Below are 24,229 nucleotides of genomic sequence, written 5' to 3'. Positions count from 1 at the left end.
TATCATTTGATTTAACCAGTCTGTTACCTCCTTAACACTGTTTACTCATCCTCCTTGAAGTTCTAATCCACCCCTATGCTATTAGCTCCCCAAAATTTCCTAAACCTATCTTTTCGCCTACTTTCTAGAGCCTTTTACACATACGGCTTTTAAATCAAATTCTAATTTAGATTAAACTTAAATAAAATCTAAAATTCAGTTCTTCAGTCACATTTCAAGTGCTCTACAGCCTCATGTGGTTAGTGCTACTGTATTAGATAACACAGAATGTTTCCATCATTGTAGAAAGTTCTACTTGACATTACTGCTCTATAAGTTATATTCAACTACCCATCAGACATCTATTTGTTTCACAGGCATCTCAAAACCCAACAGATCCAAAACTATCCTTTATCTCTTCACCTCTCCACCTTTATTTCCTTCTCATCCACCCCCACCAAATAACCTTCCTTGAATTTTTCTGTACTGTTAAATGGCACCATCTACCTAGTTACCACGGCTAAAATCTCAGTCATCCTAAATTCTTCCTTCTCCCCCCCCCAATCCAGACAGCTATCAATTCTTGTAGGTTATCCATCATTAACAAGTACTCCTTCTCTATTTCTACTGCTACCACCTTAGTTCAAGCCCTCATCACTGCTCCCCTAAGTTAACTGCATCAGTCAACAAGTCTTCCTGTTTCCAGCCTCCTGTTTTTTCCACCATGCAAATCCGGTCATGTACTTTCCTGCTCCACAGCTTTCAGCAGGACTGCTCACACAGCCCTGCATGCCAGCCGGCCTATGAATTCAACCCTGTATGCGAATTGTCCTTCTTCTACCTTAACTTAATATGCCACACTGCTTGCACATACTGTTAGCTCTGCTGGAATGCCAGTCCTATCTGCCTAGGGAGAACCTATTCATATCTTGAGACTCAGTTTGTACTTTATTGCGTATAGGAAGGCTTGCCTGAGCCTTCCAGATTAAGCCATCAGATTAAGAAGTAAACTTTGTGCTTCTTCCTGCCCTACCTCTGACAAAGGAATCCTGTATAGACATCTATCAGGCAACTATACCTTTCTGTCTGATTACACATCAGTTTTCCTCTCCTAGACTTTAAGTTCAATGAGGAAGAAAAGCCATATCTCACTCATCTTTAATAACCCCAACACAACTCCTAACCCTAATAAAAACTCAAATGTTTGTTATATAAATACATAGACTTTCCAAGAAACAAAGCATATAAAAAAAAAAATCAAAGGTGTGTTTTAAATAATAACCCTAACCAACCTCCACACACTCTATAACACGACACATTTCTCTTAAATAAATACTGGGATTACTATGTTGTTTTCAGTGTGGTTATCCCCACATATCGCTGCTAGGATAAAACCATACCTAGGCAACAAGATATTATCTCATAAGCAAGGTTATTCCCAGAGTTGATTTGCCAGAGAAACTGCTGATCTTTGGACAGGATATCTGAACTGAGAAGACAGGATTTAATGAATTGTTCCTTTCCCTTTCTTGGGTCTACATTTAGAGGAGTTCATAACGTTTTTTTGCACCATGTATCCTTTTGGCAATGTGAAGCTCATGGACCTCTTCTCAGAATGTTTTTAAAAAGGATTAAATAAAACACATAGGTTTACATAGAAAACCAATTATATAATATACAGTTAGAAAATATTTTCTTAAATGTGATACATTTAAGAAATGTATATGCTTCTTTATTAAAACATCAAATAAGACCCAGGATAAGGTTATTACAGCCACCATAATAATAAGCAAAAATGGATGTCAATACATCTACAACTACTATATGAAGTTAAACTACCCATGATTTCTTCCAGTTGCAGTCATAAATACTGCCAATACAATTGTAGTTTACTGCCTTCATAATTGGAAGAAATGTTCAATTTCAGTTAGATGTTACTGAAAATAAATATGTGATTTTTTTCCCAACCATGTTCACACCCCCCCATCACCCTCCCCTAAATTCTGACTTAATGAAATAGAAATAACAAAGGCGGCACTCATGGATAAAAAGAAATGTGTGGCAGAAAGCCAGATTCATATTACTATTTACTTTCCTTTTTAACATTTTGACTTTTGTTAAAGTTTTATTTTTATGTTTTAGTCTTGATGGAACATAAAAATAAGACTTCAGTAATGAATCTATGCAATGTCTACTAGACATTTGCTTGTGTACACAGCTGGCCTATATTAAAAAAAGAGAGAAGAGCAACATCTTGCCATCCTCCCCCCTAAAGCTAGCTTCATGCTGGCAGTAGCTATCAATAACAGCCCAAGAAAGTAAAATCTTAGAAGATGAAAGCAGTGCCAAGAGTTCAATCTCCTTTAATAGTGAGATTTCACACCCAGAGCCAACCTTGGAGATTCAGGTTCTCTTCTTCTTGAGGAAGGCAACATTTTTCTATAATGGCAATTTAGTAGATTATCGATTTATGTTGCAATCATAAAAAAAAAGTTAACAGTGGTTTACAACGTTAAGAGGACAGCACAAAAAACTTATATTGGCATTGAAGATGTTTCACTATTTTATGACAATTATCTATTCAAAAATTATGGCACATATTAGCACATACCTGTAATAATTCCAGGGTCATAGGAATATTCTTAAGCTCCTTCAGCAAATCCAATGCTCCAGCCTATAAAATAAAACAATTTCGCATTGAAAATCCCAGATAGTAAAGCAAGGACTAACTAGAGATTTATGTTTTCCTATCCACAACTCACTATGGATCACTTAGTCATCTGAGAATGAGAGAGACAGATATATATAGAGAGAGACAGAGATGTAGTGTTTTCCAAATAGGGGTTGCAACTCACTAGAGGATCATAAAATCAATTTACTGAGTTATCATCAGCACTTGTTAAATACTGTTTTGTGAAAGTTTTTTTTCAATAGTATTTCTTTACTGTCCCAGGTAGAAATATAAAATATACTTCTTACTGTGGTGGTATTACACACCCCAAATTTCCACGGAGAGCACCTTCCTGATAAAGGAGCCAACCCTGAGAAAGTGGGAATGAGGGTCAGAAGATGCTGCAGTGCCTCTAGCATTTGCTCACACACAAGGAGAGTGAGAAAGGGCATCTCTACTACAATGCTCATGAGGTCTCTCCGTATCTCAAAGGTTTGTCACAAGAACGCTACCATCTTTCTGGTTCTTGCAAAGTAGTAAAACACAAATTCTGAAAAAGAATTTAGAACCAAGATCTATGTTAAGCTCACAGGCCTGTTCATTGCCAGTCCCATCTAGAATCAAAGGCTCCCAAGTAGATGATGAAGTTGGAACAAAATAAGACTCATGGAACAATTACATAAAGCAGCTAACGTTAAGAGGAATGGAATTAGATGAGAAGCAACAGCACCACCTACAGCTTGTGGCCAGATATTACAATTTGATATTCATTTAATCTATCATATTTCATCTAACCCAATAAATTCACTTCATCAATCATATTTTATTTATTCTAATACTCACTCAATGTACCTTATTTGGACATATCATTATTGTATACACTACCAATAAAGAAAAAACTATTAAACTGACACCATGTTTTCTTATCACTTTTTATGTTTATCAAAAGAACTCTTTAGACTCGGATTATCATACATCTTTTTACATATATAAAAAGAAAATGAAAAGAAAAATTGGCTTAAGGTGTTTCTAAAACTACTTTGCATTCAGAGTCCAATGGTTATGGATCATTTTTGACTCAGATTCTTGAAGTCCGCTTTGTTCGATATAAGCAGGGCTACTACACCTGCTTTCTTTTGTTTGCCATTTCCTTGAAGTATCACCTTCCATCCCTTCTCTCTGAGCCTATGTTTGTTTTTAGAGCTGAGATGTGTTTCCTGGAGGCAGCGGACTGTTCAGTCTGTTTTTTTTAATTTTTTTTAATTGAGGTCATGATAGTTTACAGCATTGTGAAACTTCAGCTGTACATTATTTGTCAGACATCATATAAATGCATCTTTTCTGTCCACCCTCCCCACCCCCTACCCACTAGTGACCACTAAACAGTTCTCTTTGTCTGTGTGTTTGTTTATCTTCTACATACAAGTGAAATTATATGGTATCTTTCTCTGTCTGGTTTATTTCACTTAACAAAATACCCTCAAGGTCCATCCATGCTGTTGCAAATGGGATGATTTTGTCTTTTTTTATGGATGAGTGGTGTTCCATTGTGTGTGTGTGTATATATACACGCACACACACATAGTGTTTAGTGGTCACTAGTGGGGAGGGGGTGGGGAGGGTGGACAGAAAAGATGCATTTATATGATGTCTGACAAATAATGTACAGTGAAGTTTCACAATGCTGTAAACTATCATGACCTCAATTAAAAAAAAATTTAAAAAACAGACTGAACAGTCCGCTGCCTCCAGGAAACACATCTCAGCTCTAAAAACAAACATAGGCTCAGAGAGAAGGGATGGAAGGTGATACATACATACATACACACACGCACACACACTACATCTTTATCCAATCATGGGAACTTGGGTTGCTTCCATGTATTGGCTATTGTGAATAATGCTGCAATAAACATAGGGGTGCATAAGTTGCTTTGAATTGTTGACTTGAAGTTCCTTGGATAAATACTCAGTAGCTAGATAGCTGGTCATATGGTATTTCTATTTTTAACTTTTTGAGAAATCTCCATACTGTTTTCCACAGTCACTGCACCAGTTTGCATTCCCATCAGTAGTGTATGAGGGTTCCCTTTTCCCCAGATCCTCTCCAACATTTGCTATTTTTTGTCTTGGTGATTTCAGCCATTCTAACGAGTGTAAGGTGAGATCTTAGTGTAGTTTTGATTTGCATTTCCCTGATGATTAGTGACGCTGAACATCTTTTCATGTGCCTACTGGCCATCAGTATATATATCTTCTTCGGAGAAATGCCTGTTCATGTCCCCTGTCAAATTTTAATCGGGTTGTTTGATTTTTCGTTCTTCAGTTGTGTGAGTTCTTTATGTATTATGGAGATTAACCACCTGTTGGATATATGATTTACAAATATTTTCTCCCAATTGGTGGGTTGTCTTTTCATTTTGATCCTGGTTTCCCCTGCCTTGCAGAAGCTCTTTAGTTGGATCAAGTCTCACTTGTTTATTTTTTCTTTTGTTTCCCTTGTCCGAGCAGACGTGGTATCTGAAAAGATCCTTTTAAGACCAACATCAAAGAGTGTACGGCTTATATTTTCTTCTAAGTTTTATGGTTTCAGGTCTTACCTTCAAGTCTTTGATCCCTTTTGAGTTTATTTTAGTGTATGACATAACGTAACGGTCTACTTTCATTCTTTTGCATGTGGCTGTCCAATTTTTCCAACATCATTTATTGAAAAGACTGTCCTTTCTCCATTTTATGTTCTTAGCACCTTTGTTAAAAATTAGCTGTCTGTTCGAACTCTGTATGACTCCACTCATGGGTGGTAGTTAACATATGGACAAAGAGAACTGATCGGTGGTTACCAGGGGAAAGGTGGGGTGGGGGGAGGGCACTAGGGGTGAAGTGGTGTACCTACAACATGACTAAAAATGATGTACAACTGTAATTTCACAAGGTTGTTAACTACCATAATCTTAATTTAAAAAAATTAGCTGTCTGTAGATGTATGGTTTTATTTGTGGGTTCTCAATTCTGTTCCATTGATCTGTGTGCCTGTTTTTGTACCAGTACCATGCTGTTTTGATTACTATAGGTTTGTAGTACATTTTGAAGTCAGGGATTGTGATGTCTGCAGTTTTGTTCTTTTCTCAGGATTGCTTGAGCTATTCGGAGTCTTCTGTTGCCCTATATGAATTTTAGGATTCTTTGTTCTATTTCTGTGATGAATGTCATCGGGATGATTGGGATTGCACTGAATCTGTAGATTGCTTTAGGTAGTATGGACATTTCAACTATGTTTTACTCTCCCAATCCACGTGCATGGAGTATCTTTCCATTTATTTGTATCATCATCAATTTCATTCAGTAATGTCATAGTTTTTTCACTGTATACGTCTTTCACCTCCTTGGCTAAATTTATTCGTAGATATTTTATTCTTCTTGTTGCGACTGTAAATTGGATTGTGTTCTGAAGTACTCTTCCTGTTAGTTCATTATTAGAGTACAGAATTACAACTGATCTTTGTTAAGTTGACTTTGTACACTGCAACCCTGCTGTAGTTGTAGATTATTTCTAATAGTGTTCCAATGGATTCTTTAGGGTTTTCTATATAGAAAACCATGTCATCGGCAAACAGTGAGTATCACTTCTTCACTGTCTATTTGGACTTCTTTTATTTTTTTTTCTTGCCCAATTGCTCTGGCCAAAAACCTGCAGTGCTATGTTGAATAAGGATGGTGAGAACCCTGTCCTGTTCCTGTTCTCAGAGGGACGGCTTTCGGTTTTTCCCCATTGAGTATGATGTTGGCTGTGGGTTTGTCATTTATGGCCTTTATTATGTTGACGTACTTTCCTTCTATAGCCATTTTATTGAAAGTTTTTATCATAAACAGATGTTAGATCTTGTCAAATGCCTTCTCTGCATCTACTGAGATGATCATGTAGTTTTTGCTCCTCATTTTGTTAATGTGGTGTATCACACTGATTGATTTGCAGATGTTGAACCATCCCTGAGTCCCTGGTATACATCCCAGTTGATCATGCTGTATGATCATTTCAATGTATTGCTGTATTTGGTTTGCCAGTATCTTGTTGAGGATTTTTGCATCTATGTTCATCAGTGAAATTGGCCTGTAATTTTCCTTCTTTGTGTTGTCCTTGTCTGGCTTTGGGATCAGGGTGATGTTGGCATTGGAGAATGTGTTAGGAAGTGTTCCATCTTCTTCAATTTTTTGGACTAGTGTGGGAAGGACAGGTAATAAATCTTTGAATGCTTAGTAGAATTCTCCAGAGAAGCCAGCTGGTGCCGGACTTTTATTTTTAGGGAGGTTTTTCATTACTATTTCAATCTCTTTACTTGTGATTGGTCTATTCAGATTATCTATTTCTTCTTGATTCAGTTTTGGGGGATCCTAAGAGTCTAAGAATTTATCCATTTCTTCTAGATTGTCCAATTTCTTGGCATACAGTTTTTCATAGTATTTTCTCATAATCTTTTATATTTCTGTAACACCCATGGTAATTTCTCCTCATTCATTTCTAATTTATTTGAGCCTTCTCTCTTTTTTTCTTAGTGAGCCTGGCTAACGATTTGTCAATTTTGTTTATCTTCTCAAAGAATCAGCTCTTTGTTTCACTGATCCTTTATACTGTTTTTTTTTGTTTCAATTGCATTTATTTCTGCTCTAATTTTAATTATGTCCCTCCTTCTGCTGACTTTGGGCTTTGTTTGTTCTTCTTTTTCTGTTAGGTGTAGTTTGAGATTGCTTATCTGAGATTTTTCTTGTTAGTTAAGGTGAGACTTATTGCAATGGATTTCCCTCTTAGGAAAGCTTCTGCTGCATCCCATATGAGTTGGTATAGTATGATTTCATTTTCATTTGTCTCCAGATATTTTTTTATTTCTCCTTTATTTTCTTCAATGACCCACTGGTTGTTCAGTAGCATGTGGTTTAGTCTCCACATCTTTGTTTCCTTCCCAGCTTTTATCTCGTAGTTGATTTCTAGTTTCATAGCATTATAGTTGGAAAAGATGCTTGCTATTATTTCAACCTTCCTAAATTTACTGAGGCTTGCCTTGCCTTGTTTCCCAACATATGGTCTATTCTTCAGAATGTTCCATGTGCACTTGAGAAGAATGTGTATTCTGCTATTTTTTGGATGGGGTGTTCTATATATATATATATATATATATATATATATATATATATATATATATATCATTAAGTCCATCTGGTCTAGATTTTCATTTAATTCCACTATTTCCTTGTTGACTTTCTGTCTGGATGATCTATCCATTGGTGTAAGCAGGGTGCTGAGGACCCCACAATTATCGTGGTGGTGTTAATATCTCCTTTTAGGTTTGTTAATAGTTGCTTTATGTACTTTGGTTCTCTTATGTTGGGTGCATAAATCTAAGTGTTATGTCTTCTTGGTGGAGTGTCCCTTTTATCATTATATACTGTCCCTCTTCCTCTTTTTTATCTTGAAGTCTACTGTGTCTGATATAAGTATGGCAACACCTGCTTTCTTTTGTTTGCATTAGTTTGGAGTATTGTCTTCCTTCCCTTCACTCTGAGCCTGGGTTTGTCTTTGGAACTGAGATGTGTTTCCTAGATAGAGACAGCATATTGTTGTGTCTTGGTTTTTAATCCATCTGGCCACTCTGTGTCTTTTGATTGGAGAATTTAGTCTATTTACATTTAGAGTGACTAGTGACATATGAAGGCTTAATGCTGCCATTTGATCACTCGTTTTCTGGATCTTCCACATTTCCTTTGTTTCTTGTCCCATGTATTTTGGACTATGAATTCAATTAGGTAGTTTTCTATACTGGTTTTCTTAGTTTTCTCCTTATTTATCATTTGTGTGTCTGTTCTAATTATTGGTTTAGTGGTTACCATGAAGTTTGTATTAAAAACCTTGTAGATGAGAAAGTCAATTTTCCGATAGCCTCTTATTTCCTTAGACTAAGCCAATTTCATCCCTTCCCTCTTCCCTTTCTACAGTGTTATTGTCACATCTTATTCCATTTTGCGTTGTGAGTTTGTGGTTAAATTGACAAACATTTATTTTTGGCATTGTCCTTCCCTTCATCTTTAATGTTATAATTATCTGCTAACGTGCTCTGATAGAGAGCTGCAACTTTCTGATTTTGTCTATCTATTTATCTCCTTGATTAGGGTTTTGTAACCCCTCTCTCTTTTTTCAGGTATGAGGGCCTTCTTGAGGATTTCCTGTAGGGGGCATCTTGCAATGAACTCCCTTAGCTTCTGTTTATCTGGGAAAGATTTTATTTGTCCGTCACATCTGAAGGATAGTTTTGGTGGACAGAATATTCTTGGCTGAAAATTTTTGTCTGTCAGAATTTTGAATATGTCATTCCACTCTGTCCTAGTCTGTAAGGTTTCTGCTGAGAAATCTGCTGAAAGCCTGACAGGGGTTCCTTTGTAAGATATTTTCCTCTGCCTTACTGCCCTTAATATTCTTTCTTTGTTATTGAATTTTGCCAGCTTTACAACTATATGCCTTGGAGAAGATCTTTTTACATTGATATAGTTAGGAGATCTATTGGCTTCTTTCACTTGTATTTCCAGCTTGTTCCACAGGTTTTGAAAGTTCTCAGCTATTATTTCTTTGAACAACCTATCTGCCCCACTCTCCTTCTCTTCTCCCTCTGGAATATCTATAATCCTTATGTTGCATTTCCTAATTGAGTCGGAAATTTCTCAGATAATTTCATTTCTTTTTACTCCTAGTTCTCTCTCCTCCTCCATCTGAAGAATTTCTACATTTCTGTCCTCAAGGCTGCTGATTCGTTCCTCCATAACATCAGTTCTACTGTTCAGGGAGTCCAGATTTTTCTTTATCTCACCCATTGTGTTTTTCATCTCCAACATTTCTGATTCGTTCTTCTTTATAGTTTCAATCTCTTTCATGGAGAACGCCCTCTGCTCATTAAATTTGTTCCTGATTTCATTCAATTGTCTATATGTATTTTCTTTTAACTCGTTGAAATTTTTTATGATAGCTATTTTGAATTTTCTGTCATTTATAAATTTCTGTGCCTTCAAGGTTGATTTCTGAGTACTTGTCATTTTCCTTCTGGTCTGGAGATTTAACATTTCTTCACACTGCTTGACAGCAAGGAGTTGTGCCTCTGCACAGAGACAGTATTTGGTCACAGCTTCCACCTGCCACCACTAGTGGGAGGGGGAAGGAACTGTGTAATCTGAGCCCACCAGGATCCCTGTCAGCTGTGCCTGTCTGAGCCTAGGCCACTCCTTGTGATCACAGAGGCCCTGTGGGGTTTCCCACCAAAGGAGAAAGCAATCACGTGGAGGCTTTGGGCTGCTCCCACCTGCTCTGACAGCCCTGCCCAGATGTGCTCCCAACTTTGGGACCACAGCAGTACTATGGGCGTTCGCAGCACCTGGGAGCTCCTTCACCCTGACTCACAGCTCTGCCACTGTATGGTCCTAGGTTGTACCACCTACTGTGCTCGGTGGGCAGGGCCTCCCCACTGGGTCCAAGCCTGAGCTGCTCCCTGTGGACTACATAGCCCTGTGGACTCTCCCACTGGATCAGAAAGTGATCCCGTGGCAGCTCGGGGCTGCCATCATCTGTTTCCACAGTCACACTCTGGCGCACGCCCACACTTGGGGCCACAGCAGTGCTATGAGTGCTTCAGCCAGCAGAGCAGTCACATGCACGTACTGGGCTGCCTAGGAGCTGGAGAGCACTCACCTATCTCCTCCACCTTCCCAGGGGTAGTCCATCCACCTTCATGTATAGCAGCACGGGTCTCTCAGGCATCCTGATGTGTTGTGTGGGTATCCTCTGCTTATGAATGAATGTCCATTTAGCTGTAGTTTGAAGGGGGGGAGACAATGGAAACAGCTCACTCTGCCACATTGCTGATGTCACTCTTGGGTCTTGTTTTTTAACGGATGTAGCCATTCTGTGTCTTTTGATTGGTGAATTCAGCCCATTTACATTTAGAGAGATTACTGATATATGAGGGCTTAATACAGCCATTTTATCTCGTTTTGTGGTTGTTCTATATTTTTATTGTTTCTTTGCCTTTGTGATTCTCACTGCCATTTTAGTTTGGTGGTTTTCTCAATTTTACCTTTATTTATGATTTGTGACTCAGTTCTGTCTGTATTGCAGTTACCACAAGGTTTATATAAAAGATCTCATAGATGAGATAGTCCACTTTCTGATAGACTCTCATCTCCACTAGCCTAAGCAGGTTCCAACCCCTTGCTCTTCCCCTTCTATGTTTTCGTTGTCACCAATTATTCCTTTTTGTGTTGTGTTTGTGACTAAACTGAAGTGTTTATAGTTATTTTTGATGCTTTCCTTCCCTTTATCTTTTATGTTATAACTTAATGTTTGCTAGCCTACTCTAATAGAAAGCTGTAATTTTCTGATTTTGTCTGTCTAATTATCTCCTTGTTCAAAGCTTTGAAAACATTTGCCTTTTTGTTTCAGGTAAGAGGGCTCCCTTTATCACTTCTTGTAAGGCAGGTCTAGTAGCGATGAACTCCCTCAGCTTTCACTTATCTGCAAAGTCTTTATTTCTCCTTCATATCTGAAGGATAATTTCACTGAATAGAGTATTCTTGGCTGATAGTTTTTGCCTTTGAGTATTTTCAGTATTTAACTGCATTCTCGCCTAGCCTATAAGGTTTCGGTCGAGAAACCTGCTGAAAGCCTGATGGGGGTTCCTTTGTAGGTTATTTTCTTCTCTCTTGCTGTCCTTAATATTTTTTCTTTGTCACTGACTTTTGACAGTTTTAATATTATATTTCTTGGAGAAGGTCTTCTTGCACTGATGTAATTAGGAGTTCTACTGGCTTCACCTACATATATGTCCAGTTCCTTCCTCAGGTTTGGGAAGCTCTCAGCTATTATTTCTTTGAAGAAGTTTTATGCTTCTTTCTCCCTCACTTCTCCTTTTGGGATACTTATAATCCTTATGTCACTTTTCCTAATTCAGTCAAATATTTCTCTAAGAATTTTTTCATTTGTAAAAAATCTGAGTTCTCTTTCCTCTTCAAGCTGAAGCATTTTTAGCTTTCTATCTTTGAGGTCATTCATTCTCTCCTCTATAAGGTCTGCTCTATATTTTATCTCATTAATTGTGTTCTTCATATCCAGAATTTGTTTGGTTTTTCTTTTTTAGAGCTTCAATCTCTTTGGTGAAGTAGTCCTGTTCATTAATTTTATTCCTGAGCTCACTGAACTGTCTTTCTGAGTTTTCTTGTTACTTGCTGAGTTTCTTTATGGCAGCTCTTTTGAATTCTCTGTCAGTCAGATTGTAGCCTTCTGTGACTTCAGGTTTTGTTTCTGAAGAGTTGTCATTTTCCTTCTGTTCTGCAGTGTAACTGTAGTTCTTCATGGTGTTTGATGAATTGATCCTCTGTCAGGGCATCTGTGGTAGTACTCACCTTTTCTTATTTGGAAACTTTGGTTCCAGTCACTTGTGTCTCACATTCCTCCAGTGGCTCTCCGTCAGCTCAGATGCTGCTTTCCACTGCACCACCTGTGCTGCTGTTCCCAGGTTGCCTTGGGGTGTTGGTTGTACTGCTGGCAGGGGTGCTGGGTTCACAGGTGTTACTGTCACTGGTGGGGGCCTGGGAACTCAGGGACTTATACATAGCCCCCCTGCTGGTGGAGCTGGTGTTGGAGTTGCCCCCTGGGGGCTGGGTCACTGGTTCTGCTGTGGTTCCTGTTGCCTCTGGTCACAGATTCCCCCCGCCATTGTTTGGTTGGGGGCAAAGGAGAGGCTGTTTTTTCTGTTCCTGCCCCATCTGCTCATAGTTATGTCAGTCAGTGACTCTGTGTTCACACACGCTGGGCTGAAGCTGCTGTGCAGGGTACCTTTGAGTGGGCTGAGTCACTGCCACTCGGCAAGGAGTGTTCATGCAGACGGGGCCAGTGGGGTAGGGTGGTAGCTCCCACGGGCCAGACTACCTTGGCCACTATGTGAGGATCCCCCTCCTGGATCACTGCTGCCAGGAAGGGAAACGGGGCCACTCTCCTAGTTCCACTACTCTCTGGGGGCCCATCCCACCCACATTTAGACGTATCACTGCATGGATCTCTCAGGCATCCTGTTATGCTTTGTAGGAAATGCTCTGTTGCTTAATAGATGTCTGTTTATTTGTAACTTAGAGGGGAGACACAAAGGGAACAACTTACTCTGCCATAATGCTGACCTCACTCTTCGACTCAGATTTGATGTTTTTACCCCACAAAAAGTTGTACCAAAAACACTAGTAATGCAACATTTCATAAAAGAATCCATAAAAGAGCTAAAAGCCATTAGCTCTTAGCTGGCTTTGTGGTTTTTAGAGCTAGCTGTTTTTCATCCCCAGTGCTCTTCATCCATTTGGTTCCTTGAGGTTGAAAGAGCATTCTGCTCACGTCTCTCAGACTTTCTCCCAAGTCACTCATACCTGTTCTGCAAATGTTGATGCTGGGTTTGCTGTTCTGCCTGTGAATGTACATCCCAACAGCCATCTGGCCAACAATATGTGCAACTCATTTTGCTTCCTGAAATGTTAAAATATGAAAACTAGACACCCTACAAATCAATGGAACAGCATTCCCCAGGAAAACAGAAAGCCCCAGAGCATGTCCCTCATTGTGTAACCCAAAGGAAGAAACAAGCATGGAATCTCACGGTACCATTATATTTCTTAAATATACAATGAAGTAAAAGCTTCCAGTCACAATTTTTCCATTTAAAGTTGACAGACATTAGACTTGGCCGTGGAAAATAAAATAGTATTAACTTTTCTTCTGGCAACAAACAGATACATCTTTTTAATTTAACCCAGTAGCTTATAAATACATAAGTTCAACAAAACCTATGCAATTATAAAAGATTTTAATGATTCACTTCTGATGTTACAATTCTATATTCTTTTTATTTAGAGGCAACTGAAAACAGTAAAACATTTGTAATTGTCAGAGAATGAAGCTAATATTGACTTTAAATGTACTATTTATCAAGAATTTCTACAGGTACGACATTTTTGTGAGTGAATGAAGTCTTACATCCCATATCTGCAAATCCCCAAATCAAAAACCTTTGAAAACTCAAAGATTTCTCATAGGTTTTCAATAAACTCATTTGGCAGCAACACTTAATCTCAAGAGATATAAAGCTATTTATGTTCTATTTATCCCAGTTAATGTGAGAGTACTGCATTTCACTATAGAAATGTTAATGTCTGATTACTGGGAACAGCCCAGACCTTGCCGAAGATATTATGTAATATACGATGGATGTATGATATTATTTTTATAAAATCTGAAAAATTTGGAATTCTCAAACACATAAGATTCTAATGCTTTTTTTTTTTTTTTTTTGTGATGGTCACCTCTCCATTATCTCTAAAGGTTTTGATGAAGAGATTGTGGACCTGTATCCTACATCAACCATGGACATTTTTCTTCTACCCATGTCTCCACGGACTTTGTGATCCATTTCTGACCTACATTCAATTAGAAAGGAAGATAAAAATCACACTTCTAGGAGTCCCTTAAAAAGCAGCATCTCCTTAGGCTTACATAATGCCGTCTGTCACATATAAAGTTGATTTTTCTAACACATCACCAATCTGGCATAAGGTTTAAGTTGTTTTCCAAGTAGAAGCAATAGATTTGCATTAATTTCATCACACTCTCCCTTTTCACTCATTTCTTTGGTGCAACTAGGGTTAGAGATACAGGTTATGGAAGGAAGAAAAAGCTAAATAATACTTACGGAATAAAACTGTGACCTTTCTCATAATTACACTGTGTTCTAACCAAATAGATGAACATTTCAATCAAAGTTCTTTAAGAAACAAACTATGATGATCTGAATGAGTGAAAAAGGCAAAAAGCAGATGACCATATATTAATTCAGTGAAAAAAACTTCTTTGGGCGTTACCATATGCCAAGTATTGTGTTAAATACTTTGCATGTATTATCTCATTTCATCTTCACAATAAATCCTATGGGAACAGGCAATCTTATTATCCCCGTTTCACAGATGAGAAAATTAAAGCCCAGATAAATTAAGAAACTTGCACAAGGTCACATGAGTACTAACTAGAAAAGGTGAGATCTACCCAGTTCTGTCAAATTATACCCTATTGCCTCTCAACAAATACTCATTAACACTCTGTGCCAAGCTCTGCTCAATGCTGACTGAGGATAAAGCAGTGAGCAGGAAAGAAACCTTTTCTGACTTCAGGGAATTTAAAAATAAACAGAAATCTTTGAGCATGTACTTCAAACTCTCAATTATACAAAGAAAGAAACAAATTCAGAAAAGGAAAGTGACTTGCCCAAGGTCATACTGATGGATAATATAAAAGGACAAGCACTATAGTCTCCTGACCCTTACATACTGCTCTTTCCATTCCAGAGGTCCACTGGTGGCAGTTCTGCTCTGTGAACTCAGGTGAATAGCATTACCAAACAAGAAACTATAGTCTATCCTTTCTCAATCATTATCTGCCTGTAAAGGTCAAGTCTATTAGATTGCAGCATCTCCTACAGATAATGATGCAAGAGAAAGAAAGATTTTACCTTAACTTCCAGAGTCCAATTTAGTTCACAGTCCTGGCTGAAAAATAAATAACAGCTATCACACTACTTTATTACATCATTGGTACTCCTGTCAACAGAAATAAATACTTTTACAAAATATGGTATTCAAACTTGTACTGAGCACCCAGTATATACAAGACTGCATAGGATACAAACATCCTTCTCCTCAAGGAGATGTAAAAAGGAGAGAGCAACAAGAATATACAGTTAAGAACATGGGCTCTATATATGACAGATCTAAAATCCATGCATTGTCATTTCCTAATTATAAGATCTTGGGAATGTTATTTGTCCTTTTCAAGCTTCAGCTTCTTTTCAAGTAGGTGAGCACAATATATCAAGCTTGAGTAGTTAAAATGGTCAAATGATGTAATATAACACATATTAAGTATCAAAATAGAGTGACTGATACAGAGGACATGGTTGATAAAGAAGGGGTACAAAGATATAAAAAGAATTACGTATTTCTACCATAACAATATTCTCAAAGAGCCATAAGCCAGCATTTTAAAGTGAGCAATTACTTAAGCTCAATTAACCCAAACACTTCCTAGTAAGAATTAGTATGAGATTTCAAGGTTTAAAAAATTAAGATGATATTTATTTTTTATTTTTATTTATTTATTTATTTAAGATTGGCCCTGAGTTAACATTTATTGCCAATCTTTTTCTTTTTCTTCCTCTTCCTCTCCCCAAAGCCCCCCAGTACACAGCTGTATATTCTAGTTGTAGGTCCTTTCTATGTGCAACACTGCCTCAGCATGGCTTGATAAGCAGCGCTAGGTCTGCACCCAGGATCCAAAATGGCGAAACCCTGGGGTGTGGAAGCAGAGCACGTGAACTTAACAACTCAGGCATGGGGCCAGCCCCACTATTTATGTTTTAAAAAAGGAAACACTACACTGTAAATATTTGAGTTACAGCTCAGCAATATTACTATAAACTAGAAATTATAATTTTACTATGTCATCTCAAATCTGTAGTTATTTCACACCAAAAGCAAAAGTTAGAAAAGAAAAAATATATAAATTCAACTTCATCAAAATTAAAAGCTTTTGTACTTCAAAAGACTATCATTAAGAGTGAAAAGACAACCCATAGAATGGGAGACAATATATGCAAATCCTGTGTCTGATAAGGGTTTAGTATTCGGAATACAAAGAATTCTTACAATTCAATAATACAAACACTCAACTGAAAAACGGGCAAGGGATCTGAACATACATTTCTCTAAAGATATACAAACAGTCAACAAGCAATGAAAAAATGTTCATCATCATAAGTCATCAGAGAAATGCACATCAAAACCACAACAAGATACCACTTTACAGCCACTACAATGGCTATAATCAAAAACAACAATAACAAGTGTGGATGAAGATGCAGTGAAACTGGAATCCTCATACGCTGATGAAAATGTAAAATGGTGCAGCGACTTTGAAAAGCAGTCTAGTAGTTCCTCAAAAAGTTAAACGTAGTTATCAAATGACCCAGCAATTCTACTGCTAGGTATACACCCAACAGAAATAAAAACATATGCCCACACAAAATCTTGCACAAAAATGTTCTTAGCAGCATTACTCACAATAGCCAAAAAGTGGAAACACCCCATCAAATGATGAATGAATAAACAAAATGTGGTATATACACCAGAAGAGTGGAATACTATTTAGCAATACAAAGGAATGAAGCACTAACACATGCTATAACATGGATGAACCCTGAAAACACTAAGTGAAAGAAGTCAGTCACAAAAGACCATATACTGTATGATTCCACTTACATGAAATGTCTAGAACAGGCATCCATGGAGACATCATGTAGATTAGTGGTTGGGGGAGAGGGATGATGACTACTTAATGGGTATGGGTTTCTTTTTGGAGTGACGAAAATCTCATAAAACTAGATAGTGGTGATAGTTGCACAAATCTGTGAATATACTGAACTGTACACTTTAAAAGGGTGAATTTTATTGTATATATCAAGCTGTAATAAAAAATCGTGTAGTCATTCTAAATTTTTATTTATGCTAATCAATCTAATTCCAATATGGAAACCAGAAGTTTTTTTTTTCAATCCACGTATGATAAGACTTAGAAATGTACACATTTCATGTATCCCAGCTCCTAGGAAATTTTAAGATCTAATTTCGATTTCTCTCCCTGCAATTTAATTCCACTCAGCCATGAGTCTTCAATGAAAAAAAATAAACAAACCTCAACACCACTAACAAAATCTCTCCATGAACTTGAAAATCCTAAGTTGTTCTTACCTCATTTCTCCTTCTACAGTCTAGTGTCATAAATACTTATAAAAACAATTCAGAAGGTTTCTTTGGCCCTTACCGTATCTTAGGCACTGGCAAGAATTTTATATTCATTTAAGCTTTACTAAATTATCTCCAATTTACCACCAAGAAAAACATTTTAGAGATGTTAAGGAACTTGCCTAAGATCACACAGCTAAAGTTCAGAGAGCCAGAATGTGAACCCAGATCAGGAGTAAGATTTGCTTATTGACATCAAGTCAAAATGACAAGAAAAAACCTAAGTAAAAACAGCTAATATCTGAAAAGTTGGAACTAACTTATGTGGTCCATCGTGGCCTCAGAGCGGGCACTTGTAAAACTATTAATACTATTTAAGATCAAATGTACACATGGGGCAACATTCTGGGTAGTACTAGGGTCAGGTATATTGACTGGGTATTTCAGGAAACCTGTCTGCCCCAGAAGAACCAATACTCTTACTTCCTGGTCTTAGATTCATTTAATTGCACCCACGCAAGGTTCAAAAACAGACGCCAGGGTCTTCTTAGACACACACTAGATGAACACAGTAGTACTGGAGTTGGAACAAAATAGACTGAAATTCACATCTTCATTTGGCCACTTTCTAGCTATTTGGCTTAGAACAATTCATTTAACATTCTAAATACTTAATTTCCTCATTTTTTGAATGGGAATAATACTTATCTTGCAAAAATGTCCAAGGAATAGATGAGATAAGGTAGGTTAAGTACTTAGCAGAATGCCTGGCTCAGAGTAATAGCTCAATAAATGGTAGCTGTTTTTATTATTTCTTAAATGTGACACCTACAGTTTTATTAAAACAAAACAATATCCAATAACACTTAAATTTGTCAATTCAGAGAATAACTATCATTTTTCAAGCAAAGTTTACTTTTTCATAGTATAAAAATATGAAAAATAACTCACAGAGAATCTGGAAACCACAAAAAAGAGAGAAATAAATCTACCATAATCCTACAACCCCCAGAATAATTTCTGCTAAATGACTGAACATTTAAAAAGCTATTTGTTGGGTTGACAATGTGCTTTGGGGAGGCCGGGAGGGCAGTCATTTGGATCATTTCCCTTTCTCTTTATTTTATTTGCCTATTTGAATTTCTATAAGACAGACAATAAAAGAGAGAAGGGAAAAAAAAAGGAAAAGGGCCAGTCAATTTGACCTGTCTTTTGGGGGGGTAAGTTTTCATATTGGTAAAGTTTTTAACTATTAGATCAAGATTTGAGGATTATCTGTTGAGTTTATCCTCGTTCTCCTCCAGATTTATGACTAAGGAAAATGCATTTATAATTTGAGAACTGCAGATAAATACAAACTGGTCTTCTCCATACTGGCCCACTAAGGAATTACGCATTTTTTAGGAAACATCTATTACATGGAAAGGAAACAAACAAGCAAAAACAAACATCTAATACATTAGATGATTAAAGGATACACATCATAGCCCGAGTTAGAGGAAAATATCACCCCACAAATGGCCTTTTTCCCTCAGAGCTTCTACTGTGGGCGTCTAGGGATCTCCAGGCAAAGTAAAAAACTTTTCAGTTTAAACAAAATAACAGAAATGTTCAGCCTATCAAATATTCAGAACACATCACTTGGAGTGGAGGATGAAAAGGCTGTATCAATAGCAAAAAGAAATGGCATGGGTAACATCTGGAATAGAAAACAAACAGGAAATACTTTAAAAGGTCAAAATTGCAAATATAGATTAACAGGGTATGAAATTAGATGCTGGGTGATGCACCTGTTAAAGGAAAAGAGGAACAGGCTATGTCCGAAGTTTTATGAATTTAGTGTTAAAGACTACTTTCCACTCTGGCATGTGGTCCAGTAGAAAACCTGGGTCCTGGCTTAATTCAAATTGCACAGAATTTAACTGAAGTAGGTGAACTACTCAATCTAACTCAATTTCTTTTTTTGTTTTGTTTTGTTTTGTTTTTAGGAAGATTAGCCCTGAGCTAACTGCTGCCACTCCTCCTCTTTTTTCACTGAGGAAAACTGGCCCTGAGCTAACATCCATGCCCGTCTTCCTCTTGACTCAATTTCTTATTCTGTGCAATGGATACACCACAGCAGTGTTGTCAATCTCAAAAGAATTTTGCAGATGCTTTGTAACTCTAAAGTGCCGTACAAATCAGAGCATTCCTTTCCTCCCTAACACCAGTTTGATAGGGAATTTATTTTATAAAGGAGAATATGTTATTTCAGGTGCTGTGGACACTGAAAATGTGCTCAGCATGGTGGAATAAATTCAGGTGAGGATAATCATGGAACTTTAAGTGCAACACATGACTGTGAAGCAAGGGATTGACAGTGGCACACAGAGGAGGACAAAAATGCAGAAACTGAAGACAGACCTCATAGAAACCACAAGAGAACACGTTCACATAAACACTTATCCCTAACAAGATAACACCACTGGTATTAACCGTAAACCACTTGGAGAGGACCAAGCAATGACATTTGTCCAAACCCATCGACCAGCACATCCTAGTTAGGGTGTGTGCTTTAGTCATAGCTCTGCTGTACACTACCACCTCACAAGATCCACTTTTTTAAAAACGTTTAGCAACTTGTCGAGTACGCTGGCTTATTTTACCTTTTCAACTGCTAAACAAACATACAGCGTAACCGAGATAATCAAGCGAACGTTTAGTCGTCTTCAAAAATAAGATCCAGGAATTTTACATTCTAATTTATGAGCCTGATGTCTAAAATAGACCACAAACCTCTATTTGATAATATTTCCAGTTGTTAAACAACGACCACGGAAAGGAGAATGAAGGCTTGCAACAGTGAGAGCTTTCTACACTCTTCAATTCTTAAGCCAAATTAGCGAGGATGTACTACCACGAAAGTTTAAAATAAAAGGAGAGAACGCCTCGTCAGGCTTGTTACCGTGGACTAACAACGAGGGACTTGGCAGCACCACGAATGGGTCCTAACGGCTGTGGCCGCGGGAGCGCACTGCCACCCCCGGCCGCCCTCCCCGGCCGCCCTCCCAGGCCGCGGGCGCGATCCGCCGCAGCTGCCCGCGCGGGGAGGGCTGGCACGGGCGGGCTGGGCCCCCTGGAGCCCAGCGCTTCTGGCCCCCGCCCGCCGCTCGGCCTCCCTGCCGGCCCGCGCCGCCCGCCGCGCTCACCGCGTTCTTCTTCTGCACCATCTTGTCCATCTTCTTGGCAATGCGGACCACCTCGTCCTCCATGGCTGCGGCAGGTCGTCCCCGCACCCAGCCCGTTTGGGACGGGGCGAGGGCGAAGCTGGGGCGAAAGGGACGGCAGGACGGGAGCCCACCACAGCAGGCCCGGCCTAGGCCCTTCCTCACAAACCGAGTCCGCGGCGGCAGCAGCGGCGGCGGCGGCGGCGGCGGCGTCAGCGGCTCCTCCCCCGCAGGCAGCGCCAATCGAGCTCCGCGCGCGCCGTGCAGGCGCTACCAATCGACAGCAGATCGCTGGGAAGAAGTGAGCCAAGGCTCGCGGCAGGCGGGCGTCGGCCCCAGCGCTGTCAATGGGGCCACGAGCCAGATCAGCAGCAGGGCTTCCTGTCCGGCAGTCGTGAAAGCCGGCGGGAGGCAAGGCAGAGTTTTGCCGCGCGTTCGCCTTGGGCCCCGCCTCCGCACAAGGTGGAGGTTCTCCCCCGGGACGGCCCGGAGCTTTAGAACTTAGAGAGGTCTGCCGAGCTCTGAACTGAGGCGGGTTTAGAGAATGGAATGTTGGCAGTTTTTAAAGTCAGTCGCAACCCAAGCATTTGCTCCAAGGTAGACGGCTGCCGAGAAAAACAGAACCCCCTCCCCCATCCTCCCAAAGAGCTCCTTGTAATATGGATTTGATCGTTTTAAGCGTTTCCTTTTTTAAAGTCAAATCGTTTGTAAGCGCCTTAAGGACCGATCCTGTTTGTTTCCTGACTCGGAATGTTGGACATAGTACTTTGAATATAGAAACTGAATAATAGTTGACAGAAACGTTCTCAAAGAAATAAGCCCTCTCACCTGCTTCTGAAGATCAGTGAGGAAGTTGACATCCTTGAGAGTTATGACTTACAACACAAAACCAAGGTCGAAAATTGCAATAGCTGTTACTAACAATGGAGAGTGTAAGGTCCTTCCATTGGTCTTTGCCCAATTACACCTTTTACTACCAACTCATGCTATTTGCAGACGTATCCCTACACCAGATTTAACTCTCATTAATCAAAATTCACCACCTAATAATATTTTTCCTATACTGAGATGACAGGTTTTTCCTAGTTCTAGCTCTGTTATTTGGGGGTAAGAATAATTTGGACCATTTCCCTTTCTCATTTATTTCATTTTTAAATCGCCTTTTTATTATTGATTCCCAGCCTGAATTGTATTGAGAATATATGATTAGGAAGTTACTGCTTCTAAGTATTCGTTGAGTCTTGTTTTGTCAATTTTATAAATATTCTGTGTGTCCTGAGAAAAAGCTTATATTCTGTAATGGCGAATAGGTGGTTCTATATAGGACTATTAGCCAGAAGCTAATTTTATTGTTCAGATACTTATATCCCACTTCGTTGTGTGCTTGATACATCAGTTAATGAGTATGTAAAAAAACCTCCATTTATGTTTATGAATTTGTATATTCACTCTAATAATCGTCATTTTTGCTTTTCCCGAAGAATCAGCTTTTTTTTTTTTTTTTACTATGGTAAAATACGGATAACATTGTCAAATGACAAAATTAAAACAATTTAGTAATGAATTTAATGTCTTTTATTCAAGAGAAAACAATCCATGGATTGGAAGAGTCCAGTACTTCACAAGCAGTGGAGCACTCTTCCCCAGGGATTTGGGGCAAGAGCAGTTTATAGAACCTTAGAAGAAGCAACCCGGATACAAGGCATGAGTGGCTAGGAGGTGGGGGATTTCCATACAAGGCTAGCAGGTCCTTTTTCTAGGGTAAGGTAAGCTGGCTAAAGCTAAATTGGAGGATTGTGACGGGTGCACGTTAGCTTTCCTTGACAGGTGTTTCCCATAACTGCAGACTGACAGGTTTAGATTTGTTATGTGAGCAGGGCCTCTGGGGCGGCCTCCATTTTGTGGGCTCCAATATACAAATTAACTTTATCAACGTAAAATTTACCATTTTAACTAGTTTAAAATGTACAGTTCAGTAGCATTTAGTACAATCAAAATGTTGTGCAACCATCTACCTAGTTCCAAAAAGATTTCCAAAAATTTTCGTCACCTTAAAAAGAAACCCTGTACCCTTTAGGTGGTTATTCCTGATTCCTCATCCCCTCAACCTTTGGCAGCCACTAATCTGCTTTCTATCTCTATGGACTTGAATATTCTGATCATTTCATATAAGTAGAATCATACAATATGTGACCTTTTATGACTGGCTTCTTTCACTTAGCATAATGTTTTCAAGGTTTATCTATGTTGTAGCATGTATCAGTATTTCATTCTATTTTTTTGGCTGAATAATACTGCATTGTATGGATATACCACATTTATTTATTAATTCACCAATTGATGGACACGTGGATTGTTTCCACTTACCTTTCACTATTCCATGTTTTCACTCTTGTGAATAGGGCTGCTGTGAATATTTGTGTACAAAGTTTTGTGTGAACATCTATTTTCAATTTTTTTCATTATGTACCTAGGAGTGGGTTGCTAGGTCATATGACACTTATTTAATTTTGAGGAACTGCCAATCTGTTTTCCACAGCAACTACATCATTTTACCTTCCCACCAGAAATGTACTAGGGTTCCAATTTCTCCACATCCTTGCCAACACTTGTTTTTACCCATACATTTATTCTAACCATCCTAGTGAATATGAAGTGATATCTCATTGTGGTTTTAATTTGCATTTCTCTAGTGACTAATTGTGTTGAGCACACTTTAATGTGCTTGTTGGCCTTTTATACATCTGGAGAAATGTCTAAATCCTTTGCCTAAGCTTTAACCTGGTTGTCTTTTTATTGTTGGATTTTATAGGAGTTCTTTGTATGTTCTGGATATTAGACTCTTATCACATATGATTTGCAAGTATTGTTTCTTATCCTGTGGATTGTCTTTTCACCTCTTGATAGTGATCTTTGATGTGCAAACCTATTTAATTTTATGGAAGTCCAATTTATCTGTTTTCTTTTGTTGCTTGTAATTTAGGTGTCATATATAAGAAACCATTGCCAAAACCAAGGTTATGAAGATTTACCATTGCCATTTTAACAAAAGTAAGTCTTCCAATTTATAAAAATGGAATGTTTTTCCATTTATTTAGATATACTTTAATTTCTTTCCACAATATTTTGTAGTTTTCAGTATACAAATCTTTTGCCTCTTTCGTTAAATTTATTCCTAGATATTTTATTCTTTTAAATACTATTGAAAATGGACTTGTTAATTTCCTTTTCAAATTGTTCATTGCTAGTGTTTACAAATACAACTTATTTTTCTATGTTGATCTGTATCCCACAAATTTGCTGAGTTTATTAGCTCTAATTTTTTTCTTGGTTCTTTAGGATTTTCTACATAATAAGATCATTTTATTCAAGAAAGTGTTTTGCTTCTTCCTTTCCAATTTGAATGCCTTTTTATTTTTATTTTTTCTGCTTAATTTCTCTGGCTAGAACTTCTAATACAATGTTGAATAGAATAGTGAAAGCAGGAATCATTCTCATGTTCTTGATCTTAGAG

The 24,229-nt window shown here is 38.2% G+C and overlaps 1 protein-coding gene across 2 annotated transcripts in view; it reads right to left on the bottom strand.

Moving 5' to 3' along the window:
• TCEA1 (transcription elongation factor A1) overlaps positions 1-21,252 on the bottom strand; it is a 46,769-nt gene extending 25,517 nt beyond the window's left edge. Inside the window, exons 1-3 of one of the 2 annotated variants that reach the window (XM_044744162.2) lie at positions 20,698-20,944; positions 15,223-15,259; positions 2,591-2,653 (exon numbers count right to left, since the gene is read on the bottom strand). In XM_044744162.2, the coding sequence (XP_044600097.1) occupies positions 2,591-2,611 (21 nt within the window). In that variant the 5' untranslated portion in view covers positions 2,612-2,653; positions 15,223-15,259; positions 20,698-20,944. Of the gene's footprint in view, positions 1-2,590; positions 2,654-15,222; positions 15,260-20,697 lie in introns of both variants that reach the window. The other variant, XM_044744161.2, reaches the window with a different exon arrangement.
• Between the last annotated feature and the right edge of the window lie 2,977 nt (positions 21,253-24,229).

The sequence above is a fragment of the Equus asinus genome, chromosome 12 (genome assembly GCF_041296235.1).
Source record: "Equus asinus isolate D_3611 breed Donkey chromosome 12, EquAss-T2T_v2, whole genome shotgun sequence".
Taxonomy (NCBI): Eukaryota; Metazoa; Chordata; class Mammalia; order Perissodactyla; family Equidae; genus Equus; species Equus asinus.
This window is presented reverse-complemented; position numbering and strand designations above follow the sequence as displayed.